The following is a 15,418-nucleotide window of genomic DNA, read 5'->3' on the forward strand; positions in this document are numbered from 1 at the left end:
TGAATACATCCTGGCAGAGACTGATTGGGTCTGCTGGACAGCCTTGCTTTCTATTGTTAGCTGATTTGAAATACCTACGGTACCTGAAATCAAATAAACAAATTTAGCAACTGCCTCCCTCCTCCTGTTTGCTCTGTCCTTGCACAAGTGTGGAGCACACGACTCAGAGGCCATGCAATATAAACATGCTAAAAACAGGTTCTCGCATTGAATGCCCATCTGCCTAACGCGCGCCTATCTACCTCTCCTCGGAGCTGAAGCAAATGCTAATGAACTGCTATGTTTAAAAAGGATGCACTAGGGGAAACTGTGCTCTCCTAGTGCATCCTTTGCATTGGGCGCCCAGGGGACGTGGCTGTGTGCGGGTTAATTAAAACCAGAGAAGGAAACCATCTTTTTGAGTCAAAATATGACAACAAAATCTACGAGGCCTACATAGTAAAAATGTAAGTGAATGGAGTTCATGATGGCATCAAACACTGAGAACACGTTATTTTGGCATCAAGGAAGATAGGATAAAAGAGATATCAAAAAATGTATCTGTTATACTGGAAGACAGATTAAGTAAGCTCTAGTCATTGCTTGATGACATTAGAGAGGCATTTGTGTAACAGGCCCAATTTGGATCAAAGGGTAGTAGCACACAAAAGTTTGACTGTAAATGTAGAGATGTAAGGTGAGGCCCTGAGAAGACAGACTAGCTTGCCCATGGACAGAATAGAAGATCAAGAAAACCGAGGAAGAAGAAACAAAATCCACTTCATCGATCACTCTGAATCTGTTAAAGATTCTGAACTTCTTCAATTGGTATAAATACGGTTACCTGAAAGTCTGGATGTTTCCTTGTAAATGGAACTGATCATGGTGGAACTGGCTCATAGTATGGGAATTTACAAAGAAAATTCAGCGTGACTGAGGTTGGTCATTGCCAGGATGTTGAATTATGTGGATAAAGTTAAAATTTGGAGAGCATAAAGAAGAAAGGAGATTTACAATATGAAGGTAAAAAACTTCTCCTTTCCAAAGTCTATTCACTTAAAATTTCTGAAAATCGCAAGACGCTCAGTCCAGTTTGTTCTGAATGTTATCATAAGAACATAAAATTTGCCTTCTTATTCCTGGCTAAATTGAAAGTGGTTTATGAAGGAAAGATGCTATTCTAGTAGTCAAAAGAACAAATAGACAATTTCTTGATAAATTACAATAGATGTTGCACAATAAGCTGCTTAATGGTTATGCCAATTACCGGTAGGTCTTTTCTTTATTTTAAACTTAGATTGAGGCAGCAAGAGCAATATAAGGCTGCAAAGGAGTTAACTTCTACTATGTCATAGCAGTGAACTCAGATGTCATATTAGCGAGTTGCTATTATGTTCATAGCTGAAGGGACGGCCCAACATGTACTTACACTTACTCCAACACCACCAGCTCACTCTGGCCTCTCGACTTGGCAGAGAAATGCTGCCACTCTAGCTCTGTTTCTAGGCTTGCGCATGTGGTGTGCACAACTTATAAGGACCTCACAAGGGGAATCCAAGCTCCTGGCGCATGCCGATGATGTCACATGGCCGGGTATTTAAATCCCTGCCATGCAACACAGCATTGCCTCAGCAAGAAACTGGTTCCTTGTCTTCAGCTGGTTCCCTGTCATCAGCCTTGCTCCACTCCAGTCTTCAGTCTTTAGGCTTGCTCCGCTCCAATCTCCAATATTCAATCTTCAACCTTGCTCTGCCCCTTGCTCTATTCCAAGTCTTCAGTCTTGCTTTGCTGCAAGTCTTCCGACAAGTCTTCAGCTTCAGCCACAGCTTTGTCTTCAATCCCAGTGTTGCCTCTGTCAAGTCTTCAACTTCTGCCATGGCCTCTTGGCCTCTGTCATGGCCTGGCCCGTGCTAAGACTCACTCACCTGGCATCAGCGCAAACCTCAGGGCCCAGCCCATAAAGTTGTGTCAATAGTTCCATGGCAAGAGGGGCTCACACTCACATCATTTGCAACAGTTGCTGGTCATTCACAGAAGAATGCAGATAGGGAAGCCAATAATATGTACAATATTTATTCCATATTTCATAATGCTTCTCTAAAGATTTCATCAATAGTTCTTTATTTCTGCTTGTGGTATTCTCTTCTTTGCAGTTGATGGCACAGGCAGCGCTATGGACTGCTATGTGTGAAATCAGCGAATATGCACTAGGCCTCACAGAATGTCAACCAGTTTACACTTTCAATGTCATACCTCTTTTAAGTACAAGTTCCTAGCAAGCACCCAAACATTAAATAGATCCCAAGCTACTATTCATAATTGATTAATAGCAGTTTATGGACTTCTCCTCCAGGAATTTATTCAAACTTTTTTTAAACCCAGTTACACTAACTGCCATAACCACATCCTCTGGCAATGAATTCCAGACTTAACTATGCATTGAGTGAAAAACAATTTTCTCCAATTTGTTTTAAATGAGCTACTTGCTAACTTCATGGAGTGCTTCCTAGTCCTTCTATTATCTAAGAGAGTAAATAAATGATTTACATTAACCTGTTCAGGTCCTTTCATGATTTTGTAGACCTCTATCATATCCCCCCTTAGCCATCTCTTCTTCAAACTGAACAGCCCTAACCACTTTAGCCTTTCCTCAAAGGGGAGCTGTTCCATGCTCCTTATCAATTCAGTCATCCTTCTCTGCACTTTCTCCAGTGCAACTATATCTTTTCTGAGACACGGCAACCACAATTGCGCACAGTATTCAAGGTCTCTTTTCTTCTCCTATTGGTTGGACTAGACATTGTCATTCTCAATATGGCCCCTGAAAAGAATCACTACAATTTTTTCCACCCAGTTAACCTCAGAGGGGACATCTTCAGTCTATGAAATGTGGTGGCAGAAAATAAAAATGCTGTTCTTTGCAGCATTATGTTTTATTGGTTTCTGGTTTGTTAAGTTTAGTGTGAAAGATATAGGAATGAATTTGTGAGTATATGTTGGAAGAAATTTGGATGGCAGGATAAAAGATAATATAGGTGGACTGCAGCAAGCAGCTTTAAAGTTTTTACTATGATTATTATGTAGCTGTTGCATCTAAACTGGAGGATACTTAGGCTCAGTATGGAAATAAATAAAGTACACTTAGTATTTTTAGAATGTCTCAATGTCAGATTTAAACATTTATTTTATAAGGGGATAATTTCCAAAGCATTTACATGTGTAAATGTAACTATCATTGTAGCAATTTTCAAAAGCCATTTACCTATGTAAAGTGCACTTATGCAAGTAAATCCTATGTACAATTCAATGGCATATATTGTAGCAATTTTCAAAAGCCCACCTAAACAGGTAAGGTGCATTTACATGTGTAAAACCCATTTTTAAGCATATAAATGCTTTTTAAAATCAGACCTTCAAAATTGGGATTTATAAGTATAAATACTCTTTACAAATGTAAGTGAGCTTTTGAAAATTGCTGCAGAATATGCCATTCGATTGTCCATAAGTTTTGTACATGTATATGCACTTTGGGGTAGATTTTCAAACGAGCGCGAACAGCCTACTTTTGTTTGCGCTCCAGGCGCAAACAAAAGTACGCTGGATTTTAGTAGATACGCGCATAGTCGCGCGTATCGGCTAAAATCCTGGATCGGCGCGCGCAAGGCTATCGATTTCGTATAGCCTGCGCGCGCCGAGCCGCGCAGCCTACCCCCGTTCCCTCCTAGGCCGCTCCGAAATCGGAGCGGCCTAGAAGGGAACTTTCCTTTGCCCTCCCCTCACCTTCCCCTCCCTTCCCCTACCTAACCCACCCGCCCGGCCCTGTCTAAACCCCGATCCTACCTTTGTCGGGGGATTTACGCCTCCCAGAGGGAGGCGTAAATCCCCGCGCGCGAGCGGGACCCCTGCGCGCCGGGCCGCGACCTGGGGGCGGGTACGGAGGGCGAGGCCACGCCCCCGGACCGCCCCGGGGCGTAGCCACGCCCCCGTACCCGCCCCCAAAACGCTGCCGGCACGCCCCCGAAACGCCGCGCAATCCGGCCCCGCCCCCCGACACGCCTCCCGACACGCCCACTCCGAAAACCCCGGGACTTACGCGAGTCCCGGGGTTGTGCGCGCGCCGGTGAGCCTATGTAAAATAGGCTCACCGGCGCGCAGGGCCCTGCTCGCGTAAATCCGCCCGGTTTTGGGCGGATTTAGGCGAGCAGGGCTCTGAAAATCTACCCCTTTACGCCTGTAAATAGGTTTTTGTAATATGCCAGAAAATGACAGATTGGATGCATTGTGAGAGATTAGATCCAGTTGATTAGATGTAATGCATAGAAGAGTTGCTAAAGATTACGTTAAAGCATAGGAATCCTTTTATATTATCACCCCAACTTCTATTAAAAGTAGACAGAAAGATTTAGGATATTCTTAGGTCAATATTCAGTCGCTGAACAGCTAGTTAAGTTAACCAGATATAGCTATCCGGCTAATTTAACGAGGATATTCAGCAGCATGGCCGCTCCACTGAATATTCCCTAATATCTTAAATTAGCCAGATAGGTATATCTGGCCAACTTTAGGGCAGCCCTAGGGCACGAACAGATTTAGCCGCATAAATTATACAGCTAACTCCGAATATCAGAGTTAGCCGCATAATTTATGTGGCTAAATCTGGCCCACCCGGAAATGCCTCCTGTCTGCCCCAGGAACACCCCCATTTTAAGCAGCTAAATTCTAGCCACATAAGTCATAATAATTTAGCCAAATATGGCTTTAAATATAGCTGGCTAGTGATAACTTTTCAGTTATCTGTCTAAATGGCTTTTGAATATTGACCTCATTATTTTTATTGTGGCAATATGGTGCACGGTATAATGGATGAATGGTATGTTTTTGCTGCATAATTACCTTGTTAGCTGTTATGGCAGCTTTGTTAAGACAAAATGTTGGCGATGGGATAAACTTCTCTGTTTTTATATGGCCACTGGGCGAAATTGCGAATGTTTGGTATTGTCTATTTTTTCAAGTTGTGCGGAATAGAAAAAAGCATGGAATAAGCACAGAGGACCCTTAGTTGCAAATAAAAACGGTAACTTTCAAAGGGGGCGTGTGGGCGTACATTGATGCATGTGTGATGGCATGCGTCCAGAGGCGAGGCAATTGTATTAACATATGCACATATGTTACACAATAGCCTAGGCACGCGTATATGTGTGCCCTATTTTGCACTTGGGCACGCATAGCCACATAAATCTGGGTATGAGCCCCGCAAGTGGGAGAATCTTCGAACAGGCACGCATCCATGCCATAACCAGTTTCACCAGTTCATCCACCAGTTCGCCCAGTCTAGAGCCAGGTCTTCCAAATCCCGCTGTTTCTTTAGCCTGTACTCCCCCCAGTTATCCCGGACCACTTCAACCATTCAAGGATGGCTATATATATATATATATTTATTTATTTTTCTAAATGTACATCTCCTCTATAGCAGAAGTAAAGTTACATGGCACTGGACCTGGGCGCGTGCCCAGGCATGCAAGTACTTGCATGCACTTCTCTTGATCCCACCCATGTCCCACCCACACCACACCCATTCTTCATTCCAACTGAGCTATTGGCATATCGGGAGATGCACGCGCATTTAGGCAGCTTTTAAAATTGGGTGGACGTGCATATATCCTATATGCGCATGCATCTCCTGATTATACAGATGCTGCAGGCCAAATCCCAGATCTCTTGGTTATGGGTGCCTTTGATGTCCACTGGGATCATAAGGATCAATGTCTCTGCGGTCAGTTTATGGCCAGCATGAACATTTTATTTATTTATTTATTTTTAATTTTTGTATACCAACCTTCTTGTATAATATATACCGGTTTACATTAAAACAGGAGATGCAGGAAAAAAGTTACCTTTTGTCAAATACATTTAACATTAATAACAATGAAAATTGTTAACAAGGGATAACAACTATGAAAAAAGAGAAAGGTAAACAAAAGTGGAAGAAACATAGAAGTTTAAAGCTTTGCTCCATTGATAAATGTGATGGGGGGGGGAGGTGTAAGGTTTGAATTTAGTGTTCCACCAGGGAAATTCTCCTTCTATTCCTTGGCTGGATCATAGTCTGATCACATTTGTTAGTGAACATCAAATTTAGATTTTGTAGGATTTAAAATGGCTCAAGTTCACAAAGGAGTTAGTTCCATCCAGATTCATAGTAGTCTTAAGCTTGTTTCTATTACAGAAGACTTTGAAAGGCTTGAATAATCTCATAACAGCTTGAAACTTTGATTTTAACCAGGCTTTGGACCTGATCACTCCTAAGATAGGTGTTAGGATTGTGGGTAAGAGAACTGCCCTTATTTTACTGATGACTTTAGGAAACAGAAACAGGAAGTATGGAAGTGGGGTAGGTATTGGCATAAAAATAAGCAAATCAAGACTAAATTAAAATGGAAATCAGATGTGATGGCATATAAGAAGGCAAACCCAGCCATGCTAAATCTAGGTAGTCAATATTTTGACTGTCTAGCCTAGATTTATGAGAATATACAACTGAAAACCTAGCCAACTAAATTTAGTGATAATCTTACCCGCTCAGTGGATCTTTGAATATGGTTCTCTATACTTCTAATTAGGTACTCAAAATCTTTCAAAACATTTTTTATAAAGAATTGTAAGCACTTACAATTCAATTATTTTTATATTTTTAAATTGATTCTTTCCAAAAGGTTTTATTAAATTCTTCAAAATCAAAATGCTTTTTCAAAATACATTCTAACACATAACCTAAGCAACATTTACAATATAAAATAATTACCTGTTTGTTAATAGCAGCTTCTAACTCTGGATAACCTGCTTTGTCCAGCTGTATGCTCGGAAAGAGATCTTCAATCAAACTCAAAAACAAAGGTTCATCCTCATCGATCTTACAAAGAGAAAAAGAACAGATTTCACTATTTGCCTGTTATTGGGTTCTGTGGATCATATTCAATAGTCTCCCTTCTTATTTACCAAAGATATTTTAATGTCTCATATTTCTACATACTTGGAATAACATATGTGTGCCTCAGGACTACACAAACATAGGCTGCTTAGTACCATCCCTCCTTTGTTCTAAAACTGCAGTTTGTCAGTGATTTTGATAACAATCTATTCCTGGGTGATTATCTGCTGCAACCAGATTGTACCAGGATTTTAAATTCACTCAGGGAAAAGAAGAGGCCTTCGTTAAATCAAGAGTATCAAGTTAAGTTTCAAAGGAGGTATGCACATAAAATTTGCCTATACGCACATAAGTAGCTTGCAGTCATGTACGTGCTATTTTATAAATATCAAAAGTATGTGCAGCTTTTCGGTTTCAAGCACTCATTTATTTACCTGCACATAAAAAAGGTGGGTCTACAGGCATTCTGGGATAGGGCCAAGAGGTACATGCTTAAGTTGTTGTTCTCTTGTCCGCTATTATTGAGTGGGAGGTCTGGGTGAACTGAGGGGAGTTCAGGGTGAAGTACTAGGAGAGTCTCAATGAACTGGAGACAGACTAGGAGATCTGGTAGAGCCATAGGCAAACTAGTGATTTCAAGTACATGCACACATTTTAAAATATACCTGCCTCTGTGTATAAATTGGGATTTTATGTGAACAAGTTATATTTTTTCACATGTATTAAAAATGTGCATATGTTTATAAAACTAGGGGGGGTTAGGAAGTTCGACCCATTAACTGGGAGATCTGGGAATGAACTGAGATAATTGGTAATTGTGTTGGCGCATGTACCTAGTATAATCCCCCCACTTACATGGTAAAGCGGGCATTTGTGCGCACATGCACGCGTCCATGTAAAATTGCATGTACATGTATGTGCGTGCAGCCGATTTTAAAACATATGCGCATAGATGTTCGCATGTTATAAAATGTAAGCATCTCTGGATGCAAGCCGGAAATCGCATGTATATATTCGAAGTTACTATCCCTAAGTTAAATAAAACTTTACAAACTGTCATACAATCTGAAAGACATAAGATGCATAAAAGTAATAAATCAAATAAATAAATAATACATTCTAAAACAGATTAAAACTAGAAACAGTTATAAAACATTGGCATTGTAGTGCGATGTCTAACAGTACAGAACTGGGAAACCTGGACATTTTATTTTATTTATTTTATTTATTTGTGTTTTTTCTATACCGGCATTCACGGATGGTCGTATCATGTCGGTTTACATAGAACAAGGGGTGAGCAATACATTATAACGTACAGAAATATAACCTGTGAGTATACATTAGAAATTAGAAATTATAACAAGTGCACAGAAGAAGAAGTTACAATAAAACAGGGATGATTCTAACTGGGAGTAGAAGAAAAAGATGATAGAAGTTTAACAAAAGTGGTAGAAACGTTGTAGTTACTGGTGAAGTCTAGTTCAGATTGATGGAGGATAATCAGTAAGGCTCAGTTTGACATAAAATGTATAGTCTACTGTACGACCCTGAGCAAGTCAAATAAGCTGCCATGTGCAAAATCAGCCTGTAACGCTCTGGGACAGAGAAAACACCTCACTGTGCCCTATCCTAGAACAGTTTATATAACCAAGATTAATTTGCATGCAAGCTATGAAACAAGCAGTGGTAAATCATTAAGGACAATGGTCATTAAATAAAGATAGGAGTGCTACAGGCTGTTCAGCTTACCAGTTTGGAAAGATTCATGTCTCGCAGCACACGCATGACAATAGTAGATTCTGTATCAGTTGGGTTGGACCTCTTGGCTGCGCCCAACGTCCTCAGTACCGAGAGAATGTTCCGCAGACCAAAATCATAATGTACCTGAGGAAATGAAGGCATGTTTCTTTTGTTATAACAGTTATATGGAGATTTTATTTTCACTGTAAAGGAAATCATAAGACCACAAATACACTTGCAGCAAGTGTTAATAAGCACCCAATATTAATAGAAAATATGCTTAGGAATCACTATTTTTTAATATTTTAAGCTGCCCCCTCACCCCCTTCTTTGAAATTTTCCTTAACTCCTGAGGGCAGGGAAATTAGTAAAAGAACCCTAAATAATGTGATTACATAAAGCGCTATGATGTCATTTGTGTAACTGTAGTGCACATAGACCATCTGGATCCAGTTTGTGAGAGATTTAATTTGTAAATTAGGAATCAAGGCATAATTCAGGTTCTCCAATCGAGCATATGATGGAATGGATGAAGTCAAAGCTAGGATTAAAGAGAGGAAAGGTTCCAAGCACTCAGCTTCAGGATCTATGATCAGTAGGTATCAAAGAGTTCACAAGGCAGAAGAGACATGGAGGCAGTAATCGTGACCCCAGACAAAATATAATAAGAGAATAAAAATAAAAATATTTCATAAATATGTTTTGCTACAAAATAGGAAACAGGATGAGGGTACAGCGAATAAAGACGCAAAAAAAAGAGAAAAGAAAAAAGCATATCTAGATCAATTGGTAATTAGACATCAGCATTTCATAATCCAGCTTGTGTAGGGGCCAAGAAAAACCCTGAAACGTTTTTGTTATTAAGATAAGCAGATAGGAAACCAAAGACTCACTTTGCCTATAGAGGTTGGATTTGGTAAAATAATGATGATGAATGATTTACAGAGGAAATGGTAAGATACTAAGTCATTTGGTGGGAGCACAAACATAGGCATGTGGCTGCTGGAAATGACCCCTCGGGGACTATTACCATACCCAGGATTAATCAGTAGTACAAGCAGCAGCTTTTATCCACACTCTCCATTAGTAGAGAAGATTGCCAAAATTTTAATGCCAGACACTGTAAGTGTAACTCCGCCTTGGGTTTGAGCGCCCGTAATATAGGGCCACGTCCCAGGTCCACGATATCTTTCCCAGATCTCTCAACTACATACAGACAACAGACTTCAGCCCTGGGTGCCGGGGCTCCATCGGCCAGGAGGAGGATGTAAGTCTGCGGGGCCCTCAGTGCAGTGGTTGGAATTCAGAATACAGTGGCTCAAATTCAAACACCCTCTCACTCACTGTTCAATGGATACTCACAGAAGGAAGGATCTTACTGAGTTGAAGGCAGCTTGAAAAAACTCAGCTGCAGTCCAGTAATGGTGCTCAACAAAAATAGGTTTAACTTAAGAAGAAGCCCAAAGTCTAGGCCAAAATGAAAAAACTCATTAGCATAACACTTGCGGCCTGGTTTCACTCAGGAATAAAAAGTTCTGTGTTGGCAGTTTAGGGGAGGTCACGGACAGTATGTTTTAGAGTTGGGGATCAGGATTTGTAAACTGACACATGTATACAAGTGCATTTCTTACTGTTATACCTGTGCAAGTTATGTATTGTATGTTAGTTTTTCTAAAAAAAAAAAGTTATAAAAAGAAAAATCACAACTCCAAGGGCTTCAGTCTCTCTGTCCATAGTGCATCTCCTCTTAACTCTTCTGATCTGAATCAACGTCCAAGATGCACTTCCCTTGAAGGCTGACATAATTCTCCTCTTTCAAAAAATATAACCAGGGGGTAAAAATGGAAAAAACTTTCCTTGTTTCAAAACAAGATATAAAACTCTTTTAAAACCAGCAATCTCTGTCCCTACTGTTTGCTGGCCGTAGGGGTTAAGTGGCTGAAAATCCAATCCCTCCAGCGAGGCTGTAGTGGCCTCACTGTTGGAAACTGATCAAAAATGAATGGATACAGAACTCTTCTCATCCAGTAGTCTCTGCTCCACTGTATATTGGTCGCGGGTTGAAACCACTGTGAAATCCGGTCCTTCCAGGGAGGGTGTAACTGGCCCTCCTGTTAGGAGACTGGTCAAAACCACTAAAATCCACAAAAGCTTCCAGCTTCCTCAGTCTTCTTCAGCTGGTAAACTGTGAAGTTATGCCAGTGAGAAGGTTAACAGCAGCTACAACTAGGATTCAGGAATATTATTTCATGAGATTAAACAGGAACATGAGGAAGGTATTGACAGTATGGGATAGTTTCCCTCAGAATTTTAATGGAATTTCACAGTAACAAATTGCTCCAGTCTCTAACAGAGACCTGCAACTATTTACAGATAACTTGGGGCTTGCAAATTACTTACAGGGCTCATGAAGCTCATGAATCCCAGGCTGTATAGTGGTATGCAAATGTAAATCACTCAAAATCTCACATATCTACAGTTACTCCCTTGATTTGTAGCTTTAAAATTATGGGCAGGGGGGGCGCTGTTTGGCGCGCGTGGTGAATGGACGTGTGATTCCTGAGCTCCCGACTTTGAGCCCTCCAAACCCTATTATTACGCGAACTGGAGTACTACCAGCTTATTATATACTTATATTTCGCAAGATAAAAGCAGTCTGATGGCGACTAAGCGAAAAACGGCAGATCTCAAGCACTACGGCTTTCAAAAACAAGCGGTGGAGCAGCAGCCGCAGCCTGACCCGCCAGAGAAAGACCAGCGCGGGGAAGTCGAGCCCGGGGATCCCATCACAGACCCAGGCCTAAATATAGTCCTCACCGACACCGTTAGCCGAGAGGAGCTTCGGGGATGGTTCCTGGAGATACGGGAGGATCTGAAAAAACATCGCGGTGAGTTACTTGCGTCCATGGCGGATATTCGGGAAGATATGGCTTCCTTAGGTAATAGAGTCGACGACTTGGAACAATCTATGGATGGGCATGCCCTCACACTGGCGTCCTGCTCTGCACACTATCAAACCTTGCAAACGGACAATACTGCCATTCACGAAAAACTAGAAGACATGGAAAATCGCCTAAGGCGAAACAACTTACGGATCCGCGGCATCCCAGAAACTGAAATGTTTAACGACGTGGAGGCGGTAGTGAAGAAAGTTTGCCTTTTTTTCTTAACTAAAGCGGCGCCTGATTCCTCCGCAGCCCCGTCTGACCGCCCCGTGCACGTGGCGATTGATCGGGCTCACAGGGCCCTAGGCCCCAGAGCAGATAATAGAGCCCGAGATATTATCTTCTGCCTACGGGACTACTCACAGAAAGCTCAAATTTATGCGGTGTCCAGGCAGCAGACCGAGTGGACCTGGGACGGCCTCACCATTGCCGTTTTTCAAGATCTGGCCCCAACTACTTTAAAAAAAAGGTATGAGATGCGAGAGGCGACCAAAGCACTACGTGACGCCCAGGTCCGATATCGGTGGACTTTCCCCTTCGGACTCTCATTTGCTCAACAGGGAGTCACTTACCGCGCCAAATCGCTGGAGGAGGCAGTGGAAACCTTTACTAAGGCGGGGATACCTTTTTCCTTCGTTGTGCCTGCGAAAACGGCCATTTTGCCACCCAGAGCCTTCCCTGCACGCTGGCAAAGAGCGACTAATGGCCGCCGCCGCCTTCGTCGCCAGTCTGAGGACCGTAATGCATCCCTGAGTGAACAAGGCTGAATATCTATACATATTCCGTATGAACATTTGCATTCTTATTTCCAGTTATGCATTTAGTTATCATGCTTTTGCTGCCCGATACAGCTAGTTAATGCTTATGCTGATATCTAAGCGAGTGTGCTGTTTTTCTTCTGGTTATACACTTTTGCTGGATACAGATTACTCCTTTTTTTATGTATGCACTGTATGATGTGGGGGGGTTTGGAGGGGGGGGTATCGAGATTATTGCACGCCACTTCTCATGCGTATTCACGCCCTGCGCAGGAGTCTGATCTGCCGGATGGATAGGGCAGATTGTCAGTTTAACTTGGGGTCTCACCATTTCACACAGGCATCATTGAATGTTAGCAACCTTTTTTCCTTTTGTTTTGCTTTGTATGGGAGTGTTGGACGAGTATATCTATGTCTCACTTGTGCTTTTCTATTCTTCCTTAATGGTTAGGTTACTATCTTTAAATGTAAAGGGGTTACAAACATATCGGAAACGACAACTTCTATTCCAAGAGCTCAATACTCTCCATACAGATATCGTGATGTTACAAGAGACTCACTTAAAAGCGAGGCATGAGAAACTGCTGCGTCACTCTAGATTCCCGAATCAGTATTTCGCCTCCAGCTCGGTTCGGGCAAAGTATACTGGGGTGGCGATCCTTATCTCTGCATCTGTGGTACACGAGGTGCTTTATGAATATGCAGACCCTGAAGGTCGTATGTTATTACTTACCATTCGAATTGGACATGACTTGTTTACGCTTGTTAATATCTATGCTCCAAATGTAACCCAGGCCCCTTTTTTACGCCACCTGCAAGACCAAATGTCTAAGCTGGACAACCATCATGTTCTAATTGGGGGGGATTTTAACTTTACACTTAGACCACACTTAGATGCATCCAAGGTTGGGGCCTCCACTGCCACCGTTGCGCGCAAGTTGCTTCTTTGTCTCATGGATGACTGGAATATTGTGGACATATGGAGGCAGCGAAATCCGCAGTCACGTCAATATACATTTTATTCGCACCCTCATTCTGTCTACACACGCATAGATTACATCCTGCTCGATAAAAACTTACAGAATCATGTTACTAAAGTGGAAATAGAGCCTATAACATGGTCGGACCACGCTCCAGTATGGGTGGACTTCACCATCCCTGATGTGAAAAGGGGAGTACAGTTCTGGCGCCTTAATGAGCAAATATTGGAGAATGAGGATTATGTTAAAAAGGTTGAACGCTCTCTAATCGACTATTTTCAGAACCAGAACCCGCAGGAATCGTCAGCTACTATGATTTGGGAGTGTTCCAAAGCGTTTATCCGCGGGGAATTTATCTCCCGAGCCACTTACTGCAAAAAGCGTAAAGAAGAAAAGAGAACTCATCTTCTTCAATCCATCGCAGATACCACTAAGCGACACATGATTCACCCCACTGCTGCTCTGTACCGGCAGCTCACGGAGGCACGACTAGAGCTCCAGAAATTGGACGCAGACCGCATAGCCCACGCCTTAAATATTACTAAACAACGTTATTTTGAAGGCGGGAATAAGGCGGGTCGGTTGCTCGCACGCCGCCTTAAAAAAACACTTCTGCGCAACAACATTGCAAAAATAAAGAATAGCCATGGAGAGATGAAGACTAACTCTACAGATATCAGTGACTGTTTTACTCAGTTTTATTCCTCCCTTTATGCTGCACGTACTGATATCCACATCACGGAGATTGATGCCTACCTGCGTGCAGTGGACTTACCTACTTTATCATCTGCCCAACAGGATCAACTGGATGGTCCAATTACTCTGGTGGAAGTTCTACGGGCCATTAAATCTCTTAAGCCTGGTAAGGCGCCAGGATTGGACGGACTTACTAGCAAGTATTACAAAATATTTTCTTCAGTTCTTGCACCACATTTAGTGTCAGCGTTCAATGCCCTGCGGACCACGGCATCTTTGGGACCTCATTCCAACACAGCTGGCATCACCATTATCGCCAAACCTGGGAAGGACCCTTCCTTGTGTGGTTCTTATCGTCCCATCTCCTTGATCAACTTAGATTTGAAGCTACTGGCTCGAATACTGGCAGAGCGCCTCAATCTCTTTCTTCCGGAGCTGGTACACCCGGACCAAGCGGGGTTCATTCCTAATCGCTCAGCAGTAGACAACATACGCCGCACTGTCGACCTTCTCTGGTGGGTACATAAGGAAAGGATCCCGGGGGCGATTCTAGCAGTAGACGCTGAAAAGGCGTTCGACATGGTACATTGGCCCTTTTTATTTCGTACTCTTTCTAAAATGGGATTTGGTACCAGTTATCTACGTTGGCTTCAACAACTATACCATGAACCAGCAGCGCGAGTTAAAGTGAATGGAAGCTACGGGGCCTGTTTTCCTATTGCCCGAGGGACTCGCCAGGGGTGTCCACTCTCCCCCCTTTTATTTGCACTTTTTCTTGAACCTTTCACTACGATGATACGCTCTAGAATGGAGGTGATGGGGGTGCCTCTAGGCGATCAACAATATAAAATGAACTTATTCGCCGATGACGTCCTGTTTACTCTTACGCAACCAAGCACATCCCTACCATCGGTGCTTAGGGCCATTCAAGCTTTTAGCTCCGTCTCAGGATATAAAGTGAATTTGGACAAATCTGAGATTTTACCACTTCATATACCACCAGAAGAAGAACGACGGTTGCAAACTCAGCTGCCTTTTCGTTGGACCAAGAAGCCTCTGAAATACTTGGGTGTATACATTAGCGCCCAGGTGGACCAGCTTTTCAAGTTGAACTATGTGCCACTATTGAAGCGCATAGATGATGATCTATTGCATTGGTATCAAGATTCTCATTCCTGGTTGGGTCGGATAGCGATCTTAAAGATGAATGTGCTTCCTCGTCTTCTATACTTATTCATCAGTCTCCCGATTCCTCTTGCTTCTCACATTTTGAAGTCTACACAAAGGAAGTTGTTTGCTTTCATATGGAGAAGGCGTCCCCCTAGGGTCCCTCGCAATGTTTTATATCGCCCAAAGGTAAACGGTGGGATGAGTGTACCTAACCTTGATTGG

The 15,418-nt window shown here is 42.4% G+C and overlaps 1 protein-coding gene across 1 annotated transcript in view; it reads right to left on the reverse strand.

Moving 5' to 3' along the window:
* The window catches only part of DNAH5 (dynein axonemal heavy chain 5), a 640,276-nt gene that overhangs the window by 309,580 nt on the left and 315,278 nt on the right, over positions 1-15,418 (reverse strand). Inside the window, 2 exon segments of the mRNA XM_029590044.1 lie at positions 6,782-6,889; positions 8,657-8,791. Of these exon segments, the coding sequence (XP_029445904.1) occupies positions 6,782-6,889; positions 8,657-8,791 (243 nt within the window).

This window comes from Rhinatrema bivittatum, chromosome 2 (genome assembly GCF_901001135.1).
Source record: "Rhinatrema bivittatum chromosome 2, aRhiBiv1.1, whole genome shotgun sequence".
Classification (NCBI taxonomy): domain Eukaryota; kingdom Metazoa; phylum Chordata; class Amphibia; order Gymnophiona; family Rhinatrematidae; genus Rhinatrema; species Rhinatrema bivittatum.